Source organism: Muscardinus avellanarius, assembly GCF_963383645.1.
Source record: "Muscardinus avellanarius genome assembly, chromosome: 15".
Classification (NCBI taxonomy): Eukaryota; Metazoa; Chordata; class Mammalia; order Rodentia; family Gliridae; genus Muscardinus; species Muscardinus avellanarius.
In genome coordinates this window covers 25,973,603-25,995,219 of record NC_137801.1, presented here as the reverse complement: position 1 = coordinate 25,995,219, position 21,617 = coordinate 25,973,603, and the positions used below count along the sequence as shown (strand labels likewise).

The window sequence follows — 21,617 nt, the reverse complement described above, 5'->3', positions numbered from 1 at the left end:
TTGACCAGAATGCATTGCTCAAATAACTTTTAAATATTTGTAAAATTGAAAAATTTTATGCAACAGTGTGAGCTGTTGTAAGTAAAATATTTATTCAGTGGAGTAGGCATATTTAGTATGGTTTTGGTTTCTTAACTGATATATTCTTTAGAGCTGTTCAAAGTTCTTATTCCAATTTTCAGCTATTAAATGTGAGGTAGCTCTGAAAGCGTAATAAAAATCTATACCATAATATTAAAAATTGACTCAATTTGCTTTTTTGTATGGTTTTTCATTCTCACTAAATCACACTATTCGCCATTTCAGAGAATTTCAGATATTCATGTGCTTTTCCTTCAGAAGTTTTTAAGTGAAAATTAAGTGGAGATTAACCTTTTAAAGTAAAGTGTCCACGTGAGCAAGATAGTGTTTTCAAATACTGCTGCTCTTTTCACTTACTGCCCAGGCAGGGTTGCCACTCAACATCAGCTGTAAACTGGGCAGGGAGCAGAAAAGACTTTACAGTAGCAAATGGTTGTGCAAAGTGCAATCCTTTGGGAATAGTAGTCTTCAGGTAAGACAGTCTTGTCCCAGTCATAAGGTTTATTGACAGTAGCTAGAACTAACAGCTGTTTCCAGAAGCAAAGGAAAAAGAATGTAATAAATACTTCTGAAGCTAGATGTGATAGTGTCTTGCTTGCAATCACAGTACTTGGGAGGCTGAGACAAAGGATCAGAGGCTCGTGGCCAGCCTCAGCAACTTAGTGAGACCCTGTATCAAAATAATAGAATAGAGCCGGGCATGGTGGCACACGCTTGTAATCCCCGCACTTGGGAGGCAGAGACAGGAGGATCGCGCAGGTTTGAAGCCAGCTGCACGCGCTGGCTTAGGAGACCCTGTTTCCAAATTTTAAAAAAATGTAAAAATAGGTCTGGGAGTGTAGCCCGGAAGTAGAAGGGCTTCCAGGAACCCCAGTACCAACCAACCAACCAACCAACCAACCAACCAACCAACCAACAAACAAACAAAATAATAGAATAGCACTGAGGTGTAGCTCAGAGGTCGAATGCCCCTGCCTTCCCAACACACACTGTTAAGTTAAAAAAAATCAAGGACAGCCGGGTGTGGTGTCTCAAGCTTGTAATCCCAGTACTTGGGAGACTGAGGAGGATGGCAGGTCTGCAACCAGTCTCAGTTACTTACAACTTAGACCCTATTTCACAATAAAGAATAAAAAATAATGCTGGGAGTGTAGCTTGGAGGTAGAATGTCCCTGGGTTCAATTATCAGTTCTGGGGAGGGGTGAAGAAATCAAGGAATATATTACCTTAATTTCCTCTAAGAATATTATTCTTAATATAGTAACAGTGAATCAAATTTGCTTATCTTAGGTATTCATTTAATTGTTCGATTGTTTCACAAATGATGTTGGGCAGCTTTATCAAAAAGGTTTATATAAAAGTAAAAATTGAGTACTAGTGAACTGTCAGTAAGCTATTGTGACTAAACTTTATTAGATTTGGCTTTTAGTGACAAACACTTGGCAAATGAGAATAATAGTTATAGTTTTCTTGTTCTCCTTATTAGATAATTCTCATCACTACATACATAAACACATTCTTTGAAGGAAAACAAAGTTGTAACTGACTAAATTTTAAAAGAAAATCTGATGAATTATTTAATACAAAGGCATTGAGTGATAAATTATAACCTGGGGGGTGTTAGTGGAGGTTGAACCCATAGGCATTCTACCTCTAAGCTATATCCGCAGCTCTATTTTATTTTTTGTTTTGAAACAGGGTCTTGCCAAGTTGCTGAGGCTGGCTTTGAACCTGTGATCCTCCTGTCTCAGCTTCCTAAGTATGAGGTGTGCGCCACCAGGCCAGGCTATCACCATTTTCTTTCTTTCTTTCTTTCTTTCTTTCTTTCTTTCTTTCTTTCTTTCTTTCCTTCCTTCCTTCCTTCCTTCCTTCCTTCCTTCCTTCCTTCTTCTCTTTCTTTCTTTCTTTCTTTCTTTCTTTCTGTTTTGTGGGTCTGGGAATGGAACCCAGGGGCATTCAACCTCCGAGCTACACCCGCTGCCCTATTTTTTATTCTTTATTTTGAAACCGGGTCTCACTGAGTTGCAGAGGGCCTCACTAAGTAGCTGAGGCTGTCCGCGAACTGCGATCCTCTGGTCTCAGCCTCCCAAATGCTGGGATTATTACAAGCATGCGCCACCACGCCCGGCTTATCACCATTTTCTTTAAGAATTCTCTTTGAAAGATGTAGTAGATCTCATAACTATTACAGCATGCAGTAATCTTATTACATTTAGAAGCTAGATATTATTTCACAGCCTGTTGGCTTGATTCTGGTATACTATCTGTTGTAACATAACATTGATTTAACAGTAGCTCTTGGGGGAAATAATAGCTACATTGAGTAATGTATATGAAAACTTAAAATGTGAAAACAAGGAAATACAGTATTATTTTAGAAAGGCAAATATCAAAGATGTTAGTATCAACAAATGAATGAAGTGGTACATTATTTGATGTATGATTTTAAAAAGACATCTAAGAGGACTTATAATTTTGTTCTGCCATCATTTATAATATTATTTTTAGTAAGATGAACAGAGAACTTAAAAATCATAATTATCCAGCCAAAGAATCCCATCTTCTCAGATGTAAGGAGAATAAGTGGATGTAGTAATAGTGCTCTAAACACAAGACACACAGTGTGTGTATATGATTGTATAACTAATATCATTAGAAGTATATTTTGGTGAATCTTTTTAAAAATAAGGAAATATAAAAGCAATGAGAAAAGGCATTGCTGAAAGATAGGTGTAGGTGTTTGTGAAATTCATCAGTTAGTTCATCTGTATCAGTTATGAATATGATTAACTTTGGATCTTCCTATGACCATAGTAGGAAACAATTTATTTTCTGAACCTTTGTTTTCTGTTTTCTTTTTAAGCTTCTTCCATTTTACCCTCACTGTTCTCTGGGAGAACAGCTAAACATTGAATATTCTGGGCTTGTACTCTTACTGAGATTTTATGTCAGGGTAGGATTATTTATTATATTTATCCTGTGTATCTGTTCATTTCATATAGGCCACTAATATGAATCCTTTTCTAAGTAGAGCAAAAATGAAATGCATTTTTTAAATTGAGGTCATAAAGATCACACAAGCCACAGGTATCAAGGACACACATTTTTTCTGCAGTAGAGATCAAATCTTTGCCTTTCTACACTAGGAGTTAAGTGTTCATTGATTTGTTAAACTGAGATAGTTTTCTTCAATATTCTTGAATCCTATTCTTTGAGTTCACTTTCCATGATAGACTGATACAATGTTTAACACTGCTTCTAACTTTTAAGCTGTTTTGTTTCCTTAATTTTGTATTGTGTGACTTTAAGGTTCCTACAATTTAAAATAGTTTTTGACATCATAAAACACTGGTGATGATATCATTTCTTTATTATCTTCCCAAATATGCCTTTTATTTTTATGAACAAGGGCTCTTGGGAATGATTCTCTCAGAGGCTTAAGCTGTGCTTTGCCTTTTATGAGAACTGAAATTATTTGGTAAGCGCTTGCTTTCTTTTTAGCTTCTAATTTTTCCCTATTTTATTTTGTACATGATATTTGTTTCAAGGTCAAAGGTTCCGTTACAGTTACTATGATGAATCCCAGGGGGAGATTTATAGATCCATTGAACATCTAGATAAAATGGTAAGTCTTTGAGGTGTGGGATTTTAATGCTCTAAGACTTTTTATTTAATTTCAGATTAGTGATTCAAGACTTAATATGTTAAAATATACAATGAAATAGCAATTCTCTCCCTGTTTTTAAGAGTATAAAATGTAGCGTGTCCTCATATTATATCATCTGTAAGAATAATTTCTGTCCTATTAGTAGAGATTTTCTTCACTGTAATTTTATTAGGTTAATGAAAATATTAAATGATAATTAAAATATGATTTGAGTTATTTTTTGGAGAAAGATCTTAGCTTTAGGAAAAATGAGATGCTAGTGCCATTACTTGTTAATCTGATCTAACAACCATAGCAGTTAATGCGACACCTAGACACTTAGTTCCTGATTGGCTGACTGAAATACTTGTTTTGACTCTTTTTGAACTGATTCTTGTTTCTTATAATTTATTAAAACACTTAGTATAAGCCGGGCGTGGTGGCGCACGCTTGTAATCCCCGCGCTTGGGAGGCAGAAACAGGAGGATCGCGCAGGTTCGAAGCCAGCCGCGCGGGCTGGTTTAGGAGACCCTGTTTCCAAATAAAAATGTAAAAATAGGTCTGGGAGTGTAGCCCGGAGTTAGAAGGGCTTCCAGGAACCCCAGTACCACCAAAAAAAAAAAAAAAAAAAAAAAAAAAAAAACTACTTAGTATATTTTTAGATTTGGTTTGGTATTAGGCACTTTTGTTCTTTAGCATTGCTGAAGATTTTGTGAATTAGTTAATAGAACGCATTCTGTGATAGAAAATATATGGAAAAATGAAGTGTAAATAATCTAAATTTTTAAATGTTTGATCCAGTCTTTTTTTTTTTTTTTTTTTTTAAATCATCACCTTTTCCTTCTGGAAATAGTGACATTATAGGAATAATATTTAGGAATTCCAGTACACATAAAATTTAGGTAACTTAGGTTTTGTCTACTACACTAAAGGAATTTACAGAAATATGTTAATTTGTTTTAAGTTTTAAAATTACAGCTTATTGGAATTACATTTGACTTTCCTTCCTGTTCTTGAGAGTCTTTCACAAGGAAGTTAGTGCTGTTGCTAATTTCTGCCGTGGCCTTTGACAGTTCTTCAGTCTCTGGCCCTCAGCCCCTCAGCTGACAGACTACACAGTTTCTGTGTGATGTTTTGATTGGGTTCTGCTTAGAAGCCTGTGACTTTTCAAATCAACTTCATATATATGTTTTAGTACAAGGCTATTTAATCTAAAGTAGCTAAAAGCTGGGCGTGCTGGCACATGCTTGTAATCCCAGCATTTGGGAGGCTGAGACCAGAGGATCGCGGTTCGTGAACAGCTTCAGCTACTTAGTGAGGCCCTCCACAACTTAGTGAGACCCTGTTTCAAAATAAAGAATAAAAAACAGGGCAGGGAGTGAAGCTTGGAGGTAAAATGCCCCTGTGTTCCATCCCCAGACCTGCAAAAACAAATAAATAAATAAAATAGCTAAAATATTTTAGTAAGGAATCTGGATCTGAACCTCTAAATAGAATATAACATGTAGTATATTTTATTAAAACCAAATGTAATTAATGCAAACTTAGTTACCTAGGACTATTTAAGTATATTTTCATTGTCACTTTAAATCTAGTAATGATGAATACCTTTAGGATTTTGTTTGAATTTTAATTTATTTACTTAATGGTATTTTTATTTGAGTTGATTAACTCCTTTTTGGCTTTTAGTTTTAGTCTTATTATTCTGAGGTTTATTTTCTGTTGCTTCAAAAAATGTTTTCTAGCCAAATGTGGTGGCACACGTTTGTAATCACAGTACTAGGGAGGCTGAGAAGGGAGGATTTTAGGTTCTCTGCTGGCTTCAAGTTACTTAGGCCCCCCCATAACTTAGCAAAACTCTTTTTTATAATAAAGAATAAAAAATAGGACAGGGGGTGTAGCTTGGAGGTAGAATGCCCCTGGGTTCAATCCCTAGTACCTCCTCCCCAATAAAAAAACCACAACTGACCAACCAAACAAACAAAAAACACTTTCTGATTCTCTTATCATTTATATTCTTATATAGCAAGTGGTTATTTGCTACATTTATTTTCTTTATATAGCAAATGGTTAATGGTTGTTTACTATGTGTCTGTGTAAAGTTCTAAAGATACTGAGAGAACATGGCCCTGACATAATGGAACTTTAGTATTTTAGGAAATAGAATGAAAATGACTTTGAGTAATTGTTTAGCTATGCCATGTCAAGAAAGTAAGAGGAATCTGGATCGTTTCCATAGATGCTGTTACTCATATATATATAGGGGATGTAAAGGGACACATTTAAGGAGTAAGTTAAGTTTAGTTTTATTTTATTTATTTGGTGCATTGTAATTATCATTTTGGAGTAGAGAGTGATAGAAAAATGACATGCATATGGCTCTGGGAGCACTTCTCCCAGGGTCCCTCCCTCCCACTCTTCCTCCCCATACATGTTGTTGAGTTTGGAATTAGTAAGTTTTTATATATTGGTACCATTATTTCAACTGTTATACGCTGTGTCTTTGTCCCCCCTTCCCATTAGTGTTTTGTTTAGAACTGCACTTTCTAAAATGGTAGTCACTAGTGAAGTGTAGTTACTGTGACTCGAGATATGTATAGCATTATATAGCATAAATATAAAACACACATTGTATTTCAGATACTTCAAATGAAAAAACAAATGCCCTGGTAATGACTTTTCATATTAATTGCATTATAAAAAAATACTGTCTTTTTTATATTTTTTAATTTGGAAACTGGGTCTCCTAAACCAGCGCAGCTGGCTTTGAACCTGCGTGATCCTCCTAGAAAATTTTATATTATACATATGGCCCTCATTGTATTTTAGTTTGTCATTGCTGGTTTGGAACATATAGATGAAGATAAACTATTTATTTATTTATTTATTTATTTATTTATGTAGTACTGCGGGTGGAACCCAGGGCTTTTCTACCCCTGCGCTACACGCCTAGACCTATTTTATATTTTATTTGGAAACAGGGTCTAAGTTGCTGAGAGCCTCACTAAGTAGCTGAGGCTGGCTTCGAACCTGTGCGATCCTCCTGTCCCAGCTTCCCAAGCATTGGGATTACAAGTATGTACCACCACACCCGGTGAGATAAACATTTTAAAATTATTAATATATATGGGGTAGATGAAAAGAAAGGGTGTTAATGGCATTGTCCAGAGAGAGTATATATAGTGGGGAGAAGACGAGGGTTAGGTTAGAGGAACATTCTAGCATCAAATGGATGAGGAGGTAAAGAACATCCAGCAAAATAATTTTTCTTAGGGAAAATCAAGGAGTGATAATACAGAGAGGAGAGAGCTTTGGCCAAGAAAGAGAGAGAGAGCCTGGCATGGTGGTGCACGCCTATAATTCTAGTACTTAGGAGTCGGAAACAGGAGAATTCTAGTTCAAGGGCAGCCCAGCCACTAGAAGAGGGGCTCTCAGCAACTTAGCAAGATCCTGTTTCTAAATAAAAATTAATAAAATAGGGCTGGGGGTTTAACTCAGAGGTAGAATGCCCCTGAATTCAATCCCCAGTACAGAAAATAAAAATAAAAAATTAAATGCATGAGAGAGAGAGAGGGAGAGAGAGAGAGAGAGAGAGAGGGAAGAGGGGTGTGTGTGTGTGTGTGTGTGTGTGTGTGTCTGTATTGAATGCTCTGGTGAATTAAGGACCCTGTAAGCAGCTTCAGTATTCTCTGTCTACATGATCATCCTCTACTTTTTTTTTCCCTAACAAACTAAATAAAATTATGTTTTTACATATTTGTCAGTCAAGGTATTTTTGTTCACTGATATATACAAAGGGCATAGAATAGCAATTGGAACATAAGTGTTCAGTAAATACTTTTTTTTTTTTTATGGTACTGCGGATGGGTCCCAGGGATAATCTACCTCTGAACTGCACCTTCAGCCCTATTTTTATTCTTTATTTTGAAACAAGGTCTCACTGAGTGGCAAAGGGCCTCACTATAAGTAGCTGAGGCTGTCCACAAACCGCAATCCTCCTGTCTCAGCCTCCCAAATGCTGGGATTACAAGCATGCGCCACGATGCTCGGCTCAATAAAATACTTTTAAACGGAATTAATTTAAATCTCACTGTATATACAATTAAAAGCCACAAAAGCCCTAACTAATATATATGAAAATAAAAGGAAAGTTATTTATAATAAATACATTTTAAAATGTTAGTGCCCAGGCACAACTTTATTTGAACATATGGGAAAGCAGTTAAATGATTGTGCACAGTGCTACTAACACAATAGTAGTCAATACAGACACCTATCGGTTTGTTATATTTGTTACTCAAATTACTATGGCAGGGTGCTTTGATTTTCCAAAATGATGAACATTTCTTAGTAAACTTATAAATAAAACAAAGTACAGGCTTTACTAACATTACATGATGGTTCCTTTTCTGGGAAATTAATTGTATATTAAAAATACGCCCTTTGCTGTTGGCATATAAAATGAGATTAAGTTGCAGGTAATTAGAAGCAGGTATTTTATCTAAGTGGGCATGTCAAAGGAGAATAGTTCTTTGTGTACAAGTTGTCCTGTATCAGCAACCCTAGAATTCCAGTATATCTTCTAATTATTGGAATCACAAAAGATGTGCACAATTTTCCATTATGGTCCTCAGATGAACAGCTCTTTTGTTACCTCACCCAGCCTACTTATAAAGTACTTGTTATTGCGTGACTAATTTTTTTGTTTTGTTCAGTGACTTCCTCTGTTAGAGTATAAGCTTCATTAGAACAGGGACTTTGTTTTTTTATATATATTTGTATATATAAAATTTATATATATTTGTTGAATTAAGAGATGGGTAAATGGATACAAGTGAAGATAGAAACTAAAAAGTCTAGAATAGCTCGTTTGAAGAATTTTAAGTTAGAAATGATAAAATCAGATTGTCTTTGAGTAGATCATATGGCTGTAGTATCACAAATAGGTTGGAGGAAGCCAGAGATGATATATGGAGACCAGTTCAGTAGTCTAAGCTGAGAAATAATGATGATTAAGAGTGGGATAATGATGGTGGAAGAATGGAACAGAAAGAGATATACATAACATATTTAGGAGGCAAATTGATGATAGGATTTGGAGATAGGTAGAACCTAGCAGGGAAAAGGACCTGTCAAGGATGACTGAAATATCTGATGATGATACTGATTGGGTGGTGACTTAGGTCAGAAGCACAGGAAGAGAGGGCTGACTTTTTTTGTGGTACTGGGAATTGGACTCAGAGGCATTCTACCTCTGAGAGATACTCCCAGCCCTATTTTTTATTCTTTATTGGGAAACAGGGTCTCACTGAGTTGAAAAGCTGGCTGGCTGAGAACCGCGATCCTCCTGTCTCAGCATCCAAATGCTGGGATTACAAGTGTGTGCCACCACGCCTGCCTGAGGGCTGACTTTTTTGAGGGGCAGAGAGATCATGAATTCTCTTAGAGATATGTTATATATATGACATCTAAGCAGAGATAACAATTAAGAGGGCATTTGGATTTTCATTTAATCAGTTAAAAGTGCATTTATATTCTGAGGTGCTGGTAGAGATATGCAGTAAACAAGCAAACACACATATGCTGTCATAGAACTTTTATTTCAGCAGAGGAAATACATACAGTTTTTAGAAAGATAAGGAAATACTGATAGTAGCCCCTGTGCTCCAGATACATTTCAGGATCTTTAGTGGATGCCTAAAACCTCAGTACTGAATTCTGTATACCTAATATTTTTTTTTCTGGCTGTATTTACCTGTGATAAAGTTTATAAATTAGACATAGAGGGATTAATAATAGAACTGTAATAGAAATTATTTAATGCTTGAAGTATTTATTTATAGAACTATCCATATAGTAGTTTCCAGACTACAGTTGACTATAGGTAACTGAACCTAGACAACAGAGTTACAGAGAGAGGGATTACTGTGAATTAGTTAGCTAACTCTACTGGTGACTTTGAACTAGCCTAAGCATGGTCCCTGATCTGTTGAAGTAAAAATTTCCTGGAATTCATATTTTCCCCTTTGCTTTCCATTTAGTCCTCTAGATCACTTGGGTACATCTATCAAGCAAACTGGGCAGCACTTAATTTTACAAATGTTAGAATTTGTAAATCAGGTAAATTGATGCTTTTAGCTCAACGGAGGTGTTTTCCCTCCAAACATTGGTTCACTGGTACACTGAAGTCATATATCATCCTTTAGAATTCTGAAATTGTGGTCATTTAAATACCTTAACAATCTTCATTAGTTTTGTGTAAATGTCTACATTTAACACTTCTTTTAACTGAATTTCTGTTTTGACTAATAGTTTAAGGGAACTAACTCTTTATTTTCAGTATATGACAAGCAAGATAGGTAGACCTGGGTTTCCTAACAAGATAGAACAAAAAGAATAAATTTATTCATTGGCATAACTTCTAAAATTATTGTCTTTTCTGCTTACCATAGAGATTTTGCTAATGAAAAGAATAAATTGTACATAGTATCAGTATTTTTCTAAGTCTGCATCTGATTTACTTTTAGATTTCCAAAATTACAAGAACCTTATTTTAAAATTTTTACTTAAATAGCCTGAGATAAAGTTGGGCATGGTGGCAGATACCTATAATAATACCAGTACTTGGTAGGCTGAAACAGAAGGATTGCAGCTTCATGGCCAGCTTCATCAACTTAGGAAGTCCTCTGCAACTTAGTGAGACCCTGTGTCAATCCAAAAAGTAAAACAGGGCCGGGCGTGGTGGCGCACGCTTGTAATCCCCGCGCTTGGGAGGCAGAGACAGGAGGATCGCGTAGGTTCAAAGCCAGCCTCAGCTACTTAGTGAGGCTCTCAGCAACTTAGTGAGACCCTGTTTCCAAATAAAATATAAAATGGATCTGGGAGTATAGCCCGGAAGTAGAAAGCCTCTGGGTTCCACCCCCAGTACCACCAAAAAAAAAAAAAAAAAAAAAAGTAAAACAGGGCCAGGTTAGCTCAGAGATAGAATGCTCTTGGATTCATCCTCAGTAACACACACACACACACACACACACACACACACACACACACACACACAGCCTAGGGTATAATTTCAGAATATATTTTTATTTATATATGGAGTTTTTTTTTTCATTTGGACTGATGATTGAATTCAGAGGCATTCCACTTCTGAGCTACAACCCCAGCCTTTTTTAGTTAGTTTTTTTGAGACAGGGTCTTGCTAGGATGGTGAGATTCTCACTATTTTACTGAGGCTGTCCTCGAATGTGCAATTCTCCTGTCTCAGCTTCCCAAGTACTTAGGTATAGAATTTTGAGAAGCCTCCTAATTGTGTTCTGTTCTTATATTAATAATATATTGTTAATTCAAAATTTAAAAAAGTTCCTGGAATTAGAATATATAAATCAGTAAGAATGGTTTGCTCTAGACACACACACACACACACACACACACACATACACACACCCACACACCCACACACATATACACACACTCATATCTATTTATGTATACTGACTATTAGGCATATTCTTTTATGTTATCTTAATTGGTATAAATAAGTGATGGATAGACTGCATATTTCTTTTTAAGAGGCCATTTTATAAGTAATTTAGTTCATTTGAGAATCATTATCTTAGTTCCTATATGTATTCTGATTTTCAGAGAATATATAGTTGGATGGCTCTCTGTAAAACAGTACCAAAGTGTAAAACAACTCTGAGTTGTAATACCATTTGAACATCCCTAAAGAAAAATCTAAAATCAGAAGTACTCAAAAGCCCAAAGCTGTTTTGATCACTGACATGATGCCACAAATGAAAAATTCCACACTTGACTTTATGTGATGAGTCACAGTCAAAATGTAGGTCGCACAAAATACAGTATTGTATAAAAGTATTATCAGGCGCTATGTGTAAGGTGTATATAAAACATAAATGAATTTCATGTTTAGACTTATATCCTACCTCCAAGATATCGCTATGCATATGCAAATATCCAAAATCTAAAGAAGAAAAAAACCAAACACTTCTTTTTTTTTTTTTGGTGGTACTGGGGGTGGAACCCAGAGGCTTTCTACCTCTGGGCTATACTCCCAGACCTATTTTTTTATGTTTTATTTGGAAACAGGGTCTCACTAAGCTGCTGAGAGCCTCACTCAGTAGCTGAGGCTGGCTTTGAACCTGTGATCCTCCTGTCTCAGCCTCCCAAGTGCGGGGATTACAAGCGTGCGCCACCACACCGGCTCTGACAAGCATTTTGGGTAAAAGTTACTCAGCCTGAGTAGGGCGTGGTGGCCGTGCTTGTAATCCCCGCAGCTTGGGAGGCTGAGCCAGAGGATGGCAGGTTTATGGCCAGCCTCAGCTTCTTCATGAGGCCTTCTACAACTTAGTGAGACCCTTTTTCAAAATAATAAGAAATAGGACTGGGGATGTAGCTCAAGAGTAGAATGCTCTTGGGTTCAATCCCCAGTACCTCCCTCCCCCAGAAAAGGTATACAACCTGTAAGCATCTGTATTTTGAAAATATAATAACTTAATACAGTAAAAGGAAATTAGTTTTAGGTATAAAAGCTTATCTAGTATTTTAAGTTTTGGTCCTTTTTATCAGGAAAACCTTATTAAATATAGTTATTAGAATCCTAGAAAATAAAACTGTCTATATGTTACAAAATTAAAAGAAAAATATTTGTTGTTGAAATATTTGGGTACCTTGGAAACTAATTATATAAAAAACAAGTCAATAATACAAGAAAACAAAGTATATCTTGCAACTTTTATAGTTGGAAAAATATAAGTAACGATAGCATAAGAGGTGCAGATTCTGAAAGTCTTGTAATTTTATTGGTTTGGGGTGTCTTTTTTATAATTATAAATTATATATTTTATATATTTTATAATTATAATTTATATTTTACAGTTTTAGTTAATTGTACTGTCATATTATCCATACTTATTTTTAAAATATGGTCATCTTATTTTTAGATAGCACTTTTTTGGTGTAAGATAGCCATTTATTTGTACACTGGTTCTTAGCACTATCTTAAGGATTTTTTTTCATGGAATCTTTTCACTTTTGAGATTTTATCTTGATGCCTCTTTAAGAAACTAATAGATCTCTGCTTCCTAAATATGTTCCCACCCTAAAATATAAATTTATATTCTTATGTTAATGTATAAGTTTACAGTTTTAATGATTTGATAATATGATTAATTATGTGGTCATTATTAAAGGACTGATTTTTTTTTTCTTTTTTTGCAGTACTGGGGATAGAACCCAGGGGACATTCCACCTCTGAGCTATACCCCCAGGCCTATTTTTTTTATTATTATTCTTTATTTTGAAACAGGGTTTCACTGAGTTGCAGAGGACCTCACTAAGTAGCTGAGGCTGGCTGCAAACCCAGATCCTCCTGTCTCAGCCTCCCAAATGCTGGGATTACAAGCATGCGCCACCACACCCGGTTTAAAGGAATGATTTTTATATTTTATTTTATTTTTTGTGGTACTGGGGATGGAACCCAAGGGCGTTCTACCTCTGAGCGACACCCCCAGCTCTATTTTTTTTTCCCCAGTCTTTATTTCGAAACAGGGTCTCATTGAGTTGCGAAGGGCCTCACTAAGTGGCTGAGGTTGTTTGTGAACTGTGGTCCTCCTGTCTCAGCCTCCCAAATGCTGGGATTACAAGTGTGTGCCACCACGCCCACTGATTCTTATTTTTTAAAATAAACTGATGATTGATTGTAGACTGGAGATAAACCCAGGGGTCTTCTACCTCCAGGCTATATCCCTGGATATACTTTATTTTTTATTTGGAAACAGGATCTCTAAATTATTGAGGGACTCACTAAGTTGCTTAGGCAGGCTTTGGAACTGTGATCCTTGTGTCTCAGCCTCCCAAGTACTAGGATTACAACAGTATGCCACCACAACCAGCTTATTTTTATTTTTATATCTTAAAAAAGTTTGCTGCTTTTTATTTGTTACCTTAGGGAAAATGATATTTTTGTGTAGTTGTATTTTTTTGTGGTTCAAGATATTGAAACCAGGAGGATTCTACTTCTGAGTTACATTCCCAGCCTTCCCTCTTTTTAAATTTTTATTTATTTATTTATTTATTTATTTATTTATTTATTTATTTATTTGTGGTACTGGGGGTGGAACCTAGAGGCTTTCTACCTCCGGGCTATACTCCCAGACCTATTTTATATTTTATTTGGAAACAGGGTCTCACTAAGTTGCTGAGAGCCTCACTAAGTAGCTGAGGCTGGCTTCGAACCTGTGTGATCCTCCTGTCTCAGCCTCCCAAGCATGGGGATTACTAGCGTGTGCCACCACGCCTGGCTCCTCTTTTTATTTTTAAACAAGAGTCTTGCTAAATTGTGAACCTGTGATTCTCCTTTCTCGGCCTCTCAAATACTGGGATTACAGACACTATGCCTGACTTTGTGTAATAATTTTTAAATAACTGTCTTATTAAATGTAGATATACTTTTGGGAGGGTAGAACTGGGAATTTAACCCAGACATGTTCTACCACTGAACTACACCCCATCCCTGTTTCATTTTTTATTTTGAAACAGGGTCTCGCTAAGTTCCTGAAGGCGTACTAAGTTTCTGAGTCTTGTTTCAAATCTGTCATCCTCCTGCTTTAGCCTCCCAAGCACTGAGATTACTTAAAGGCGTGCATTAGCACACCTGGCTTAGATAAACTTTCTTTTTCTTTTTCTTTTTTGCGGTACTGGGGATTGAACTTAGGGGTATTCTACCACCAAGCTACAGCTCTAGCCCTTACTATTTTATTATTTGGAAACAGGGGCTCACTAAGTTATTGACAGCTTCACTAAATTGCTGAGACTGGCTTTGAACCTGCGATCCTCCTGACTCAACCTCCCAAGTACTGGGATCACAAGCATGCACTACCATTCTTTGGCTATAATCAGTCTATCAGTCAATCAATCTATCTTTTTTCTTTTTTTGTGTGATGGGAAGTTTTTTGTTTTGTTTACACCAGAGTCCTGAATTTGCAGCTTCTTAGTTAATATTGCCTATTCAGTTTAGGATTGACATTTGGGACTTAACATCACACACTTTTACTTATTACTTGAAGAGTCATCAAAATGATAAATTCATTCCCCCTGTCACCAGAGTTAAAGAATTTAGCTCTGATTCTGAAAATTTCTTGCTAAAACTGCTAAATTTCATACTTATTCTACTTTTTTTTTTTTTTTTTTTTTTTTGCGGCTCTGGGGATAGAACCCAGGGACATTTGATATCTGAGCTACACCACCTGCCCTATTTCTTATTCTTTATTTTGAAACAGGGTCTCACTAAGTTAACGGAGTGCCTCACTAAGTAGCTGAGGCTGTGCACAAACCGAACCGCCATCCTCTGGTCTCAACCTCCTGAATGCTGGGATTACGAGTGTGCGCCACCACTCCTGGCATCTACATTCTTGATAAGTAGGCCTCTGGTGTTTGTAATGAGTGCTTTGTAACTGAGAGCCAAATGATAATGAGCTCAGTGGGCAAGGACCCATTTCTGTGCTCGGTGTTAGTTTATGTGAACAATCAAGTTTTCATCGTATTAGGCTCAGAGAAACTTTCTGTTGCCTGAACTTTTTTTAACACACTGATCCTACTTTCCACTATTTTTAGGAATAGGAAAATTAATTATACATTTAGAATTGTTCTTTTTTAAAAAAGCTTCATGAAATTTTGGTACTAGTAATTTCACAGTTGTTACTTTTTTCTCTTGGTGGTACTAGGGAACCCTTCTACCTCTGGGCTACACTCTCAGACCTATATTATATTTTATTTGGAAACAGGATCTCTTAAGCCAGCGAGGCTGGCTTTGAACCTGTGCAGTCCTCCTATCTTTTTAATTTTGAGCCTTTATTTAGTAATGTGTTCTCTATGTTTATAATTTTTTCTCTTTCTACATGAGGGTTTCTTAACCAGTTACCTGGAATTCTTTGTCTGCTGCAAATGTAATCACTAGTTTTCTTCTTTTTTAATTCATATAAGTATATAAATAGGACAAGCTTGTTCCAAATGTACTTGAAGATTTTAATGTTATGTATGTTGGAACTTCAGTCACCTAGTTTATTAATGTTAATTTATTGATGCATAAATTCTGTTTTAAGGCAAGCTGCTCTAGACTTCATTCATGAGCATTAAAAGTTGTTTTATATGCTAGCTCTAGCTTTGAAGAGAGTGTTTAAAGAATTGTTAGTATGACTCTTCTTATATGCTATAATGAATCAGAGTAGTCAGTGAGAAAGATTCTAGAATTAGGTGTTTTTTTTTTTGTTGTTTTGTTTTGTTTTTTTATACTGGGGATCAAATCCAGGGCATTTTACTTCTAAGCTATATCCCCAGCCCTTTTTATTTTAAATTTTGAAACAGGTTCTTGCCAAGTTGCCCAGGCTGGCCTTGAATTTATGATCTTCCTGTCTCAACCCCCAAGAATTGAGAGTAAAGGCATGTGCCACTGCACCCAGCTGGACTAGGGTCTTACTGTGCCTCAGTGTTTCATCTTTAGAAGAATTATTTTTGTTTGATCATATTTACGGAAGAGGACTTTAATTCCATCTTTGCATGACTATTTCTCTGTTTAGATGTAATTTTTGTACCAGAATGTTAATTGTTTATCTTCAGTTTAACTGTGTGTGTGTGTGTGTGTGTGTGTGTGTGTGTGTGTGTGTGTATGTGTGTTACTGGGGGTGGAACCCAGGGGCTTTTCTACCTCTGGGCTACACTCCCAGACCTATTTTATATTTCATTTGGAAACAAGGTCTCACTAAGTAGCTGAGGCTGGCTTCAAACCTGTGTAATCTGCCTGTCTCAGCCTCCCAAGTGCTGGGATTACAAACGTGCGCCACCACACCCGGCTTCTAACTTAGTTTGTAGTCTCTGGGCTTGCACCAGGTGTCTTTGTTCTCCTGAAAGCTCTTTTGTTGTGAGAAGAAAACCAGTTTAGCGTTAAAGAGTGGCTGTGGGCCACTTGAGGCTGGCTGACTGACATACCGCAGTTCAGAGTCCACTGGATATGCACGTGCTTAAGTTTCAGGTAGACTTTGTAGGAGAGTAGGTAGTGTTTGTGAAGGATATGAGTATGCTGAGAAAATTCATTATAAAATTAGATTTTGAAGCTTCCTCTACAAAATTGGCATGTCACCTACTGATTACTATGGTTTTTCAGCTGGCTTTTTAAAATGGCTATTCCTCTCTGTGCTTGTTATGTTAAAATGTGAAATAAAATTTAAAAATCACACAGAATATTTCAATCAAGTTTCTAGTTAAATCACTATTTGCTTTTCTCCCAGAGAATATTAATACAGTTTATTAGACAGAAATGAAAGCCTTTTTTTTTTTTTTTTTTTTTTGGTGGTTGGTTACTGGGAATGAAGCCCAGGGGCTTTCTACCTACCAGGCTATACTCCCAGACCTACTTTTTATATTTTATTTGGAAACAATGTCTCACTAAGTTTCTGAGAGCCTAAGTACCTGAGGCTGGGTTCAAACCTTTGTGATCCTCTTTTCTTAGTCTCCCAAAAACTGGGATTATAAACTTGTGCCACCATGCCCAGCTTAAGTGTAAGCCATTTGAAATGAGTGAGAAAATAAGGTAATTGGTGAACAGGTTAAAGTGATTTATTTGCCTGATACAGTGTGTTAAAGTTGCTCTATGGTAATGAATTATAAATATATTACTTGAATGTATATGGAGAGAATAGAATTTGGTTCAAACAAATGTTCAAGTCATGGTGGTTGTTTTAACCATAGTCTTAAAAATTCTGAATTAAAATCTTGGAAATAAAGCATTCTAAAGTATAAAAGATAAGAACCTTTACTTTTAAAAACTGTGTCTGAAAAGACCTATGTTATTAAAGCCCTTCTCAGTCTTTTATGGTTTAAATTAATCAAGACATATAAACTATTTTTTTAGTTTGTGGTATTTTCTTCTAATTGGCTGCAAACAATTTAAAATGCTTTAAGCCAGGCATGAATGGGCATGCTTGTGATTCTAGTACTTGGGAGTCTGAGGCAGGAGGATTGCAGGTTCAAAACCAGCCTAAGCATCTTACGCCATCTGCAACTTAGTGAAACTCTTTCAAAATAAAGAATACAAAATAGGGCTGGGGGTATAGCTCAGAGGTAGAATCCTCCTGGGTTCCATCCCAGTACCGCATATACATACAAAAAAAAGTACATTACACACATATATGTTGTAGAAATAGATTACAAATAATTTTGGATTTTTCATTCCAGTGACTGAAAAAACATGGCACAGGGAAAAGCAGCAATAAATCAAACAATTTCTAAAACATTATTTTTTGGCATTGGAGTTGCCTAGATAGGACTTCAGCTTCTGGACTCAAGTGATCCTCCTGCTTAGCCTCACATGGAGCTAGAACCGTATAGGCTGGTGCTACTGTCCCTGATTTTAACTCTAGATTTTATGTGAATATTTTCACAGCATGTTTACTTTTTAAAAAAATATAAGGGCATTATAAAATTGTGAACTGTGTAAGAATTGTGAGCCAAATGACAGCTGGGATACTGGTGTAGAAACATACCTAGAGGTTAAAGAGAATAGATAGGAATTGAAAATTTACTGTCAACAGAGTTAATTATAATGAGATAACTTTGATTAATGAGTTTGATATTTCACAAGGACTATTTGATATACTTTAATTGCTTCTCCTTAGTTGAAAAATTATAGTAGCTCTAAATTTTAAAATATAATTAGGAAATAATTTTGTCCTTTCCCTTCTTCTTCTTCTTTTTCTAGGGTATGAGTATTATAGAACAATTAGATCCTGTATCTTTTAGCAATTACTTGAAGAAATACCATAATACTATATGTGGAAGACATCCCATTGGGGTGTTATTAAATGTAAGTATCCTTAGGAAGCCTTATAGCATTTGATCAGGTTATGTTCCAAAGTATCTTAATTGTTATTATTGTGATATATTATCAACATCATTTGTTTTATATACATATCGTCAGTTTTTTCTAGTACCTTTAACATAATTATGGATTTCCATTGTTTTGGTTTGAATAGATTTATCTTGAATAATTGTCAGTGCTTTGTGTTAAATACAAAAAGTTTAGAGAATTTTATTTTCTCAGCCAGGCGTGGTGGTATGCACTTGTAATTCCCGTACTTGGGAGGCTGAGACAGGAGACGTGCAGGTTCAGGGCCAGCCTCAGCTACTTAGTGAGGCCCTCCGCAGAGCTGGGCATGGTGGCCCACTCTTGTAATCCTAACATTTGGGAGGCTGAGACAGGAAGATCTGGGATTATAGCTGGCCTAATCTACTTAGTGAGGCCCTTTGCAACTCAATGAGACTCTGTTTCAAAATAAAGAATAAAAATAGGGCTGAGTGTATAGCTCAGAGGTAAAATGTCCCTGGGTTCCATCCCCAGTACCTCAAGAAAAAAAGAGGCTGGAAGCTGGGTGTGGTGGCTCACACCTGTAATCCCAGTATTTGGGAGGCAGAGACAGGAGGAAGGCAGGTTTGAGGATAGCCTCAGCAACATAGGGAGACTTAGCAAACTAGCAAGGCCCTATTTCAAAACAGAAAAAGGGATGGAGGGGATGTGGCTCAGAGGTTAGAATGCCCCTGAGTTCCACCCTGGGCCCCCCCCCCCCCACAAATGAATGGGAAGAGGCAGAAGTCTTGGTTAACTGGATTTTAGAAAGAGAGTTAAAATTAAGTTTTCCTCTAATATAAAATACTATGGACTTCTTCAAAGAAAATATAACAACATTCTTTAACCCATTTTGTTTCATTTACTCATATATAAATATCTGTAGAAACTTAAATTGATCAACAAATGCAGCAGTTATGATAACTTTGAAATGATATTTAAACATTTATCATGCACACACTTGAAAACTTGGGACTTAATGGGCTAAGAAAGAAGAGAGGAAGTGTATGCTCAGGAAGTAAAAGTGGTCTGATATGTTTGAAAAGGCAGAAAAATAATGAGCAAGGTAATGTAGCCCAGATTAGTCTCGGGAAGGACCTGTCAGTGTTGTCTTAATGTGAGTTTTTGTGGGGCAGTGGTAGAACTGGAGAATAAACCCAGGGGGCATTCTGCCTTTGAGCTATACCCTTAGCCATATTTTTTTTAATTTTTTATTTTAAAAAAGGGTCTCACTGAGTTGCAGAGGCTGGTGGCAAACCTGTGTTCCTCTCTCTCAGCTTCTCAAGTACTAAGTCTAATGTGATTTGAATAATGGTATATTGTGGATGTTTAGGAAATTTCTTCTTTTGAGGGGTATGGATTAGCTAAAAGAAAACCCCTTTCAAAACTTTCTGGAGCTTAAGCTAGAATAAGCTGTACTGATTTCCTAAAGTCTGAATTGAAAGAAACGTAATTTTTATAAAATAAATTATGAACCAGTTCACAGTTGAAATAAAAATGTATGTATACCTCTTAGATCTGTAACTTTTATATACATTTCAAATTTAGTCAAAAGTCAGACAAAGACTCCAATTCAGACAATAGTAGCCATGATTTGATATAGAGAATAGAGATAAATATAGTTAAAAGAAGTGGTTTTAATAATTATAGAGAGATAAGAGGATATGTTTAATTATCAGGAAGCTAGATTACGAGAGATTCTTGGAGAGGATGAAGTAAGGTTTCCTCTCTTTTTTCCCTATTTAATATGATGCAATGAGAAATTCAAGAAACAGTGAGAGAAATCCCGGCTTTACTACAAACAGTGTTTAGAGTGCTCACTCTTTATAGGATCTCTGTCATACTAAGTTTTTCTTTTTTTAGGCTATCACAGAACTCCAGAAGAATGGAATGAATATGAGTTTTTCCTTTTTGAATTATGCCCAGTCAAGTCAGTGTAGAAACTGGCAAGACAGTTCAGTGAGTTATGCAGCGGGAGCACTGACCGTCCACTGAAGCTCCGAGTCCTCAGGGATGCCACCCGCACACACTCACGCTGCCTGGGTCCCAGCCTAGCCGCTACCAAGATCTTGGTTCTGGTTTGGGGTATTCTGAAACCTCAAACTAATAGAACTTTCTTCTCTTTTTTTTTTTTTCCTAGTAGGTGTAGTCCTCCTTAATTTCAACTCATTAAAAAATGCTTTATAGTTTGGGGCAGTGGAAAGAAGGCTGGCATCAGAAATATTTTGAAAAAAGTTGATAATGTAAGGCCCAGTTGTGGCAGTTTCTGAAAGTAACTTGTAAAGCATTTACCATATCCTAAATTTGCACTCTGCAGACTTGTGCACATATATTCCGCTTTCAGAATAGTTTTGCAAATTGTACACAAACAAAAAAGGGTGGAAGCTTTTTAATAAAGAAATTGCATTTATAAATGATCTGTATTAGAATATAATAAATCTCCAGTTATAGATAATTACTACCCGTGTTGTACAACAGATACCTTCTATTTTAGTTGCTAATAAAGGGCTACACAACTCAAAATAGTCTGATTTAAACTTATTGCTCTGTGGTATATATGAAGATTGTTTTTTATTCCATCTTAGAATTTTTGTTAAAAATGGTAAGCCTCAGCTCTTATGTAAAAAATTTATTGTATATTTTATATTTACATATTTATGTGATTTTTTATCACAGAAATTAGAATCATATAGTTTTAAAGTTAACTTTTTAAATTACATTCATTTGCCTTTTTGTGTGTGACATCCCTTCATGTCATTACTAATCTTAAGAGTACAAATTCAAGATTGATAAAAGAACACAAATGTAGTCCTTTACTTCAAAGACCATATTTGATAGTCTGCAAATGAAGAAACATTGAAGAGCGTTCTGTGTTTTAGAATCATTGCAGACCATACACTGCTGTGCTTTTTTAGTACTTTAATCAATTTTACTCTTTTTCTTAAATTTTTAGCAAGAAACATTAACAATTAC

The 21,617-nt window shown here is 36.0% G+C and overlaps 1 protein-coding gene across 3 annotated transcripts in view; it reads left to right on the top strand.

Annotated features, from left to right (window-relative positions):
- MEMO1 (mediator of cell motility 1) overlaps positions 1–20,639 on the top strand; it is a gene marked incomplete at its 3' end in the record, with an annotated part of 117,505 nt that extends 96,866 nt beyond the window's left edge. For all 3 annotated transcript variants that reach the window (XM_080711932.1, XM_080711931.1, XM_080711930.1), the window contains 3 exons: positions 3,630–3,706; positions 18,501–18,605; positions 20,508–20,639. In XM_080711932.1, coding sequence (XP_080568058.1) covers positions 3,630–3,706; positions 18,501–18,605; positions 20,508–20,639 — 314 coding nt within the window. The remainder of the gene's footprint in view (positions 1–3,629; positions 3,707–18,500; positions 18,606–20,507) is intronic.
- Positions 20,640–21,617: the final 978 nt, after the last annotated feature.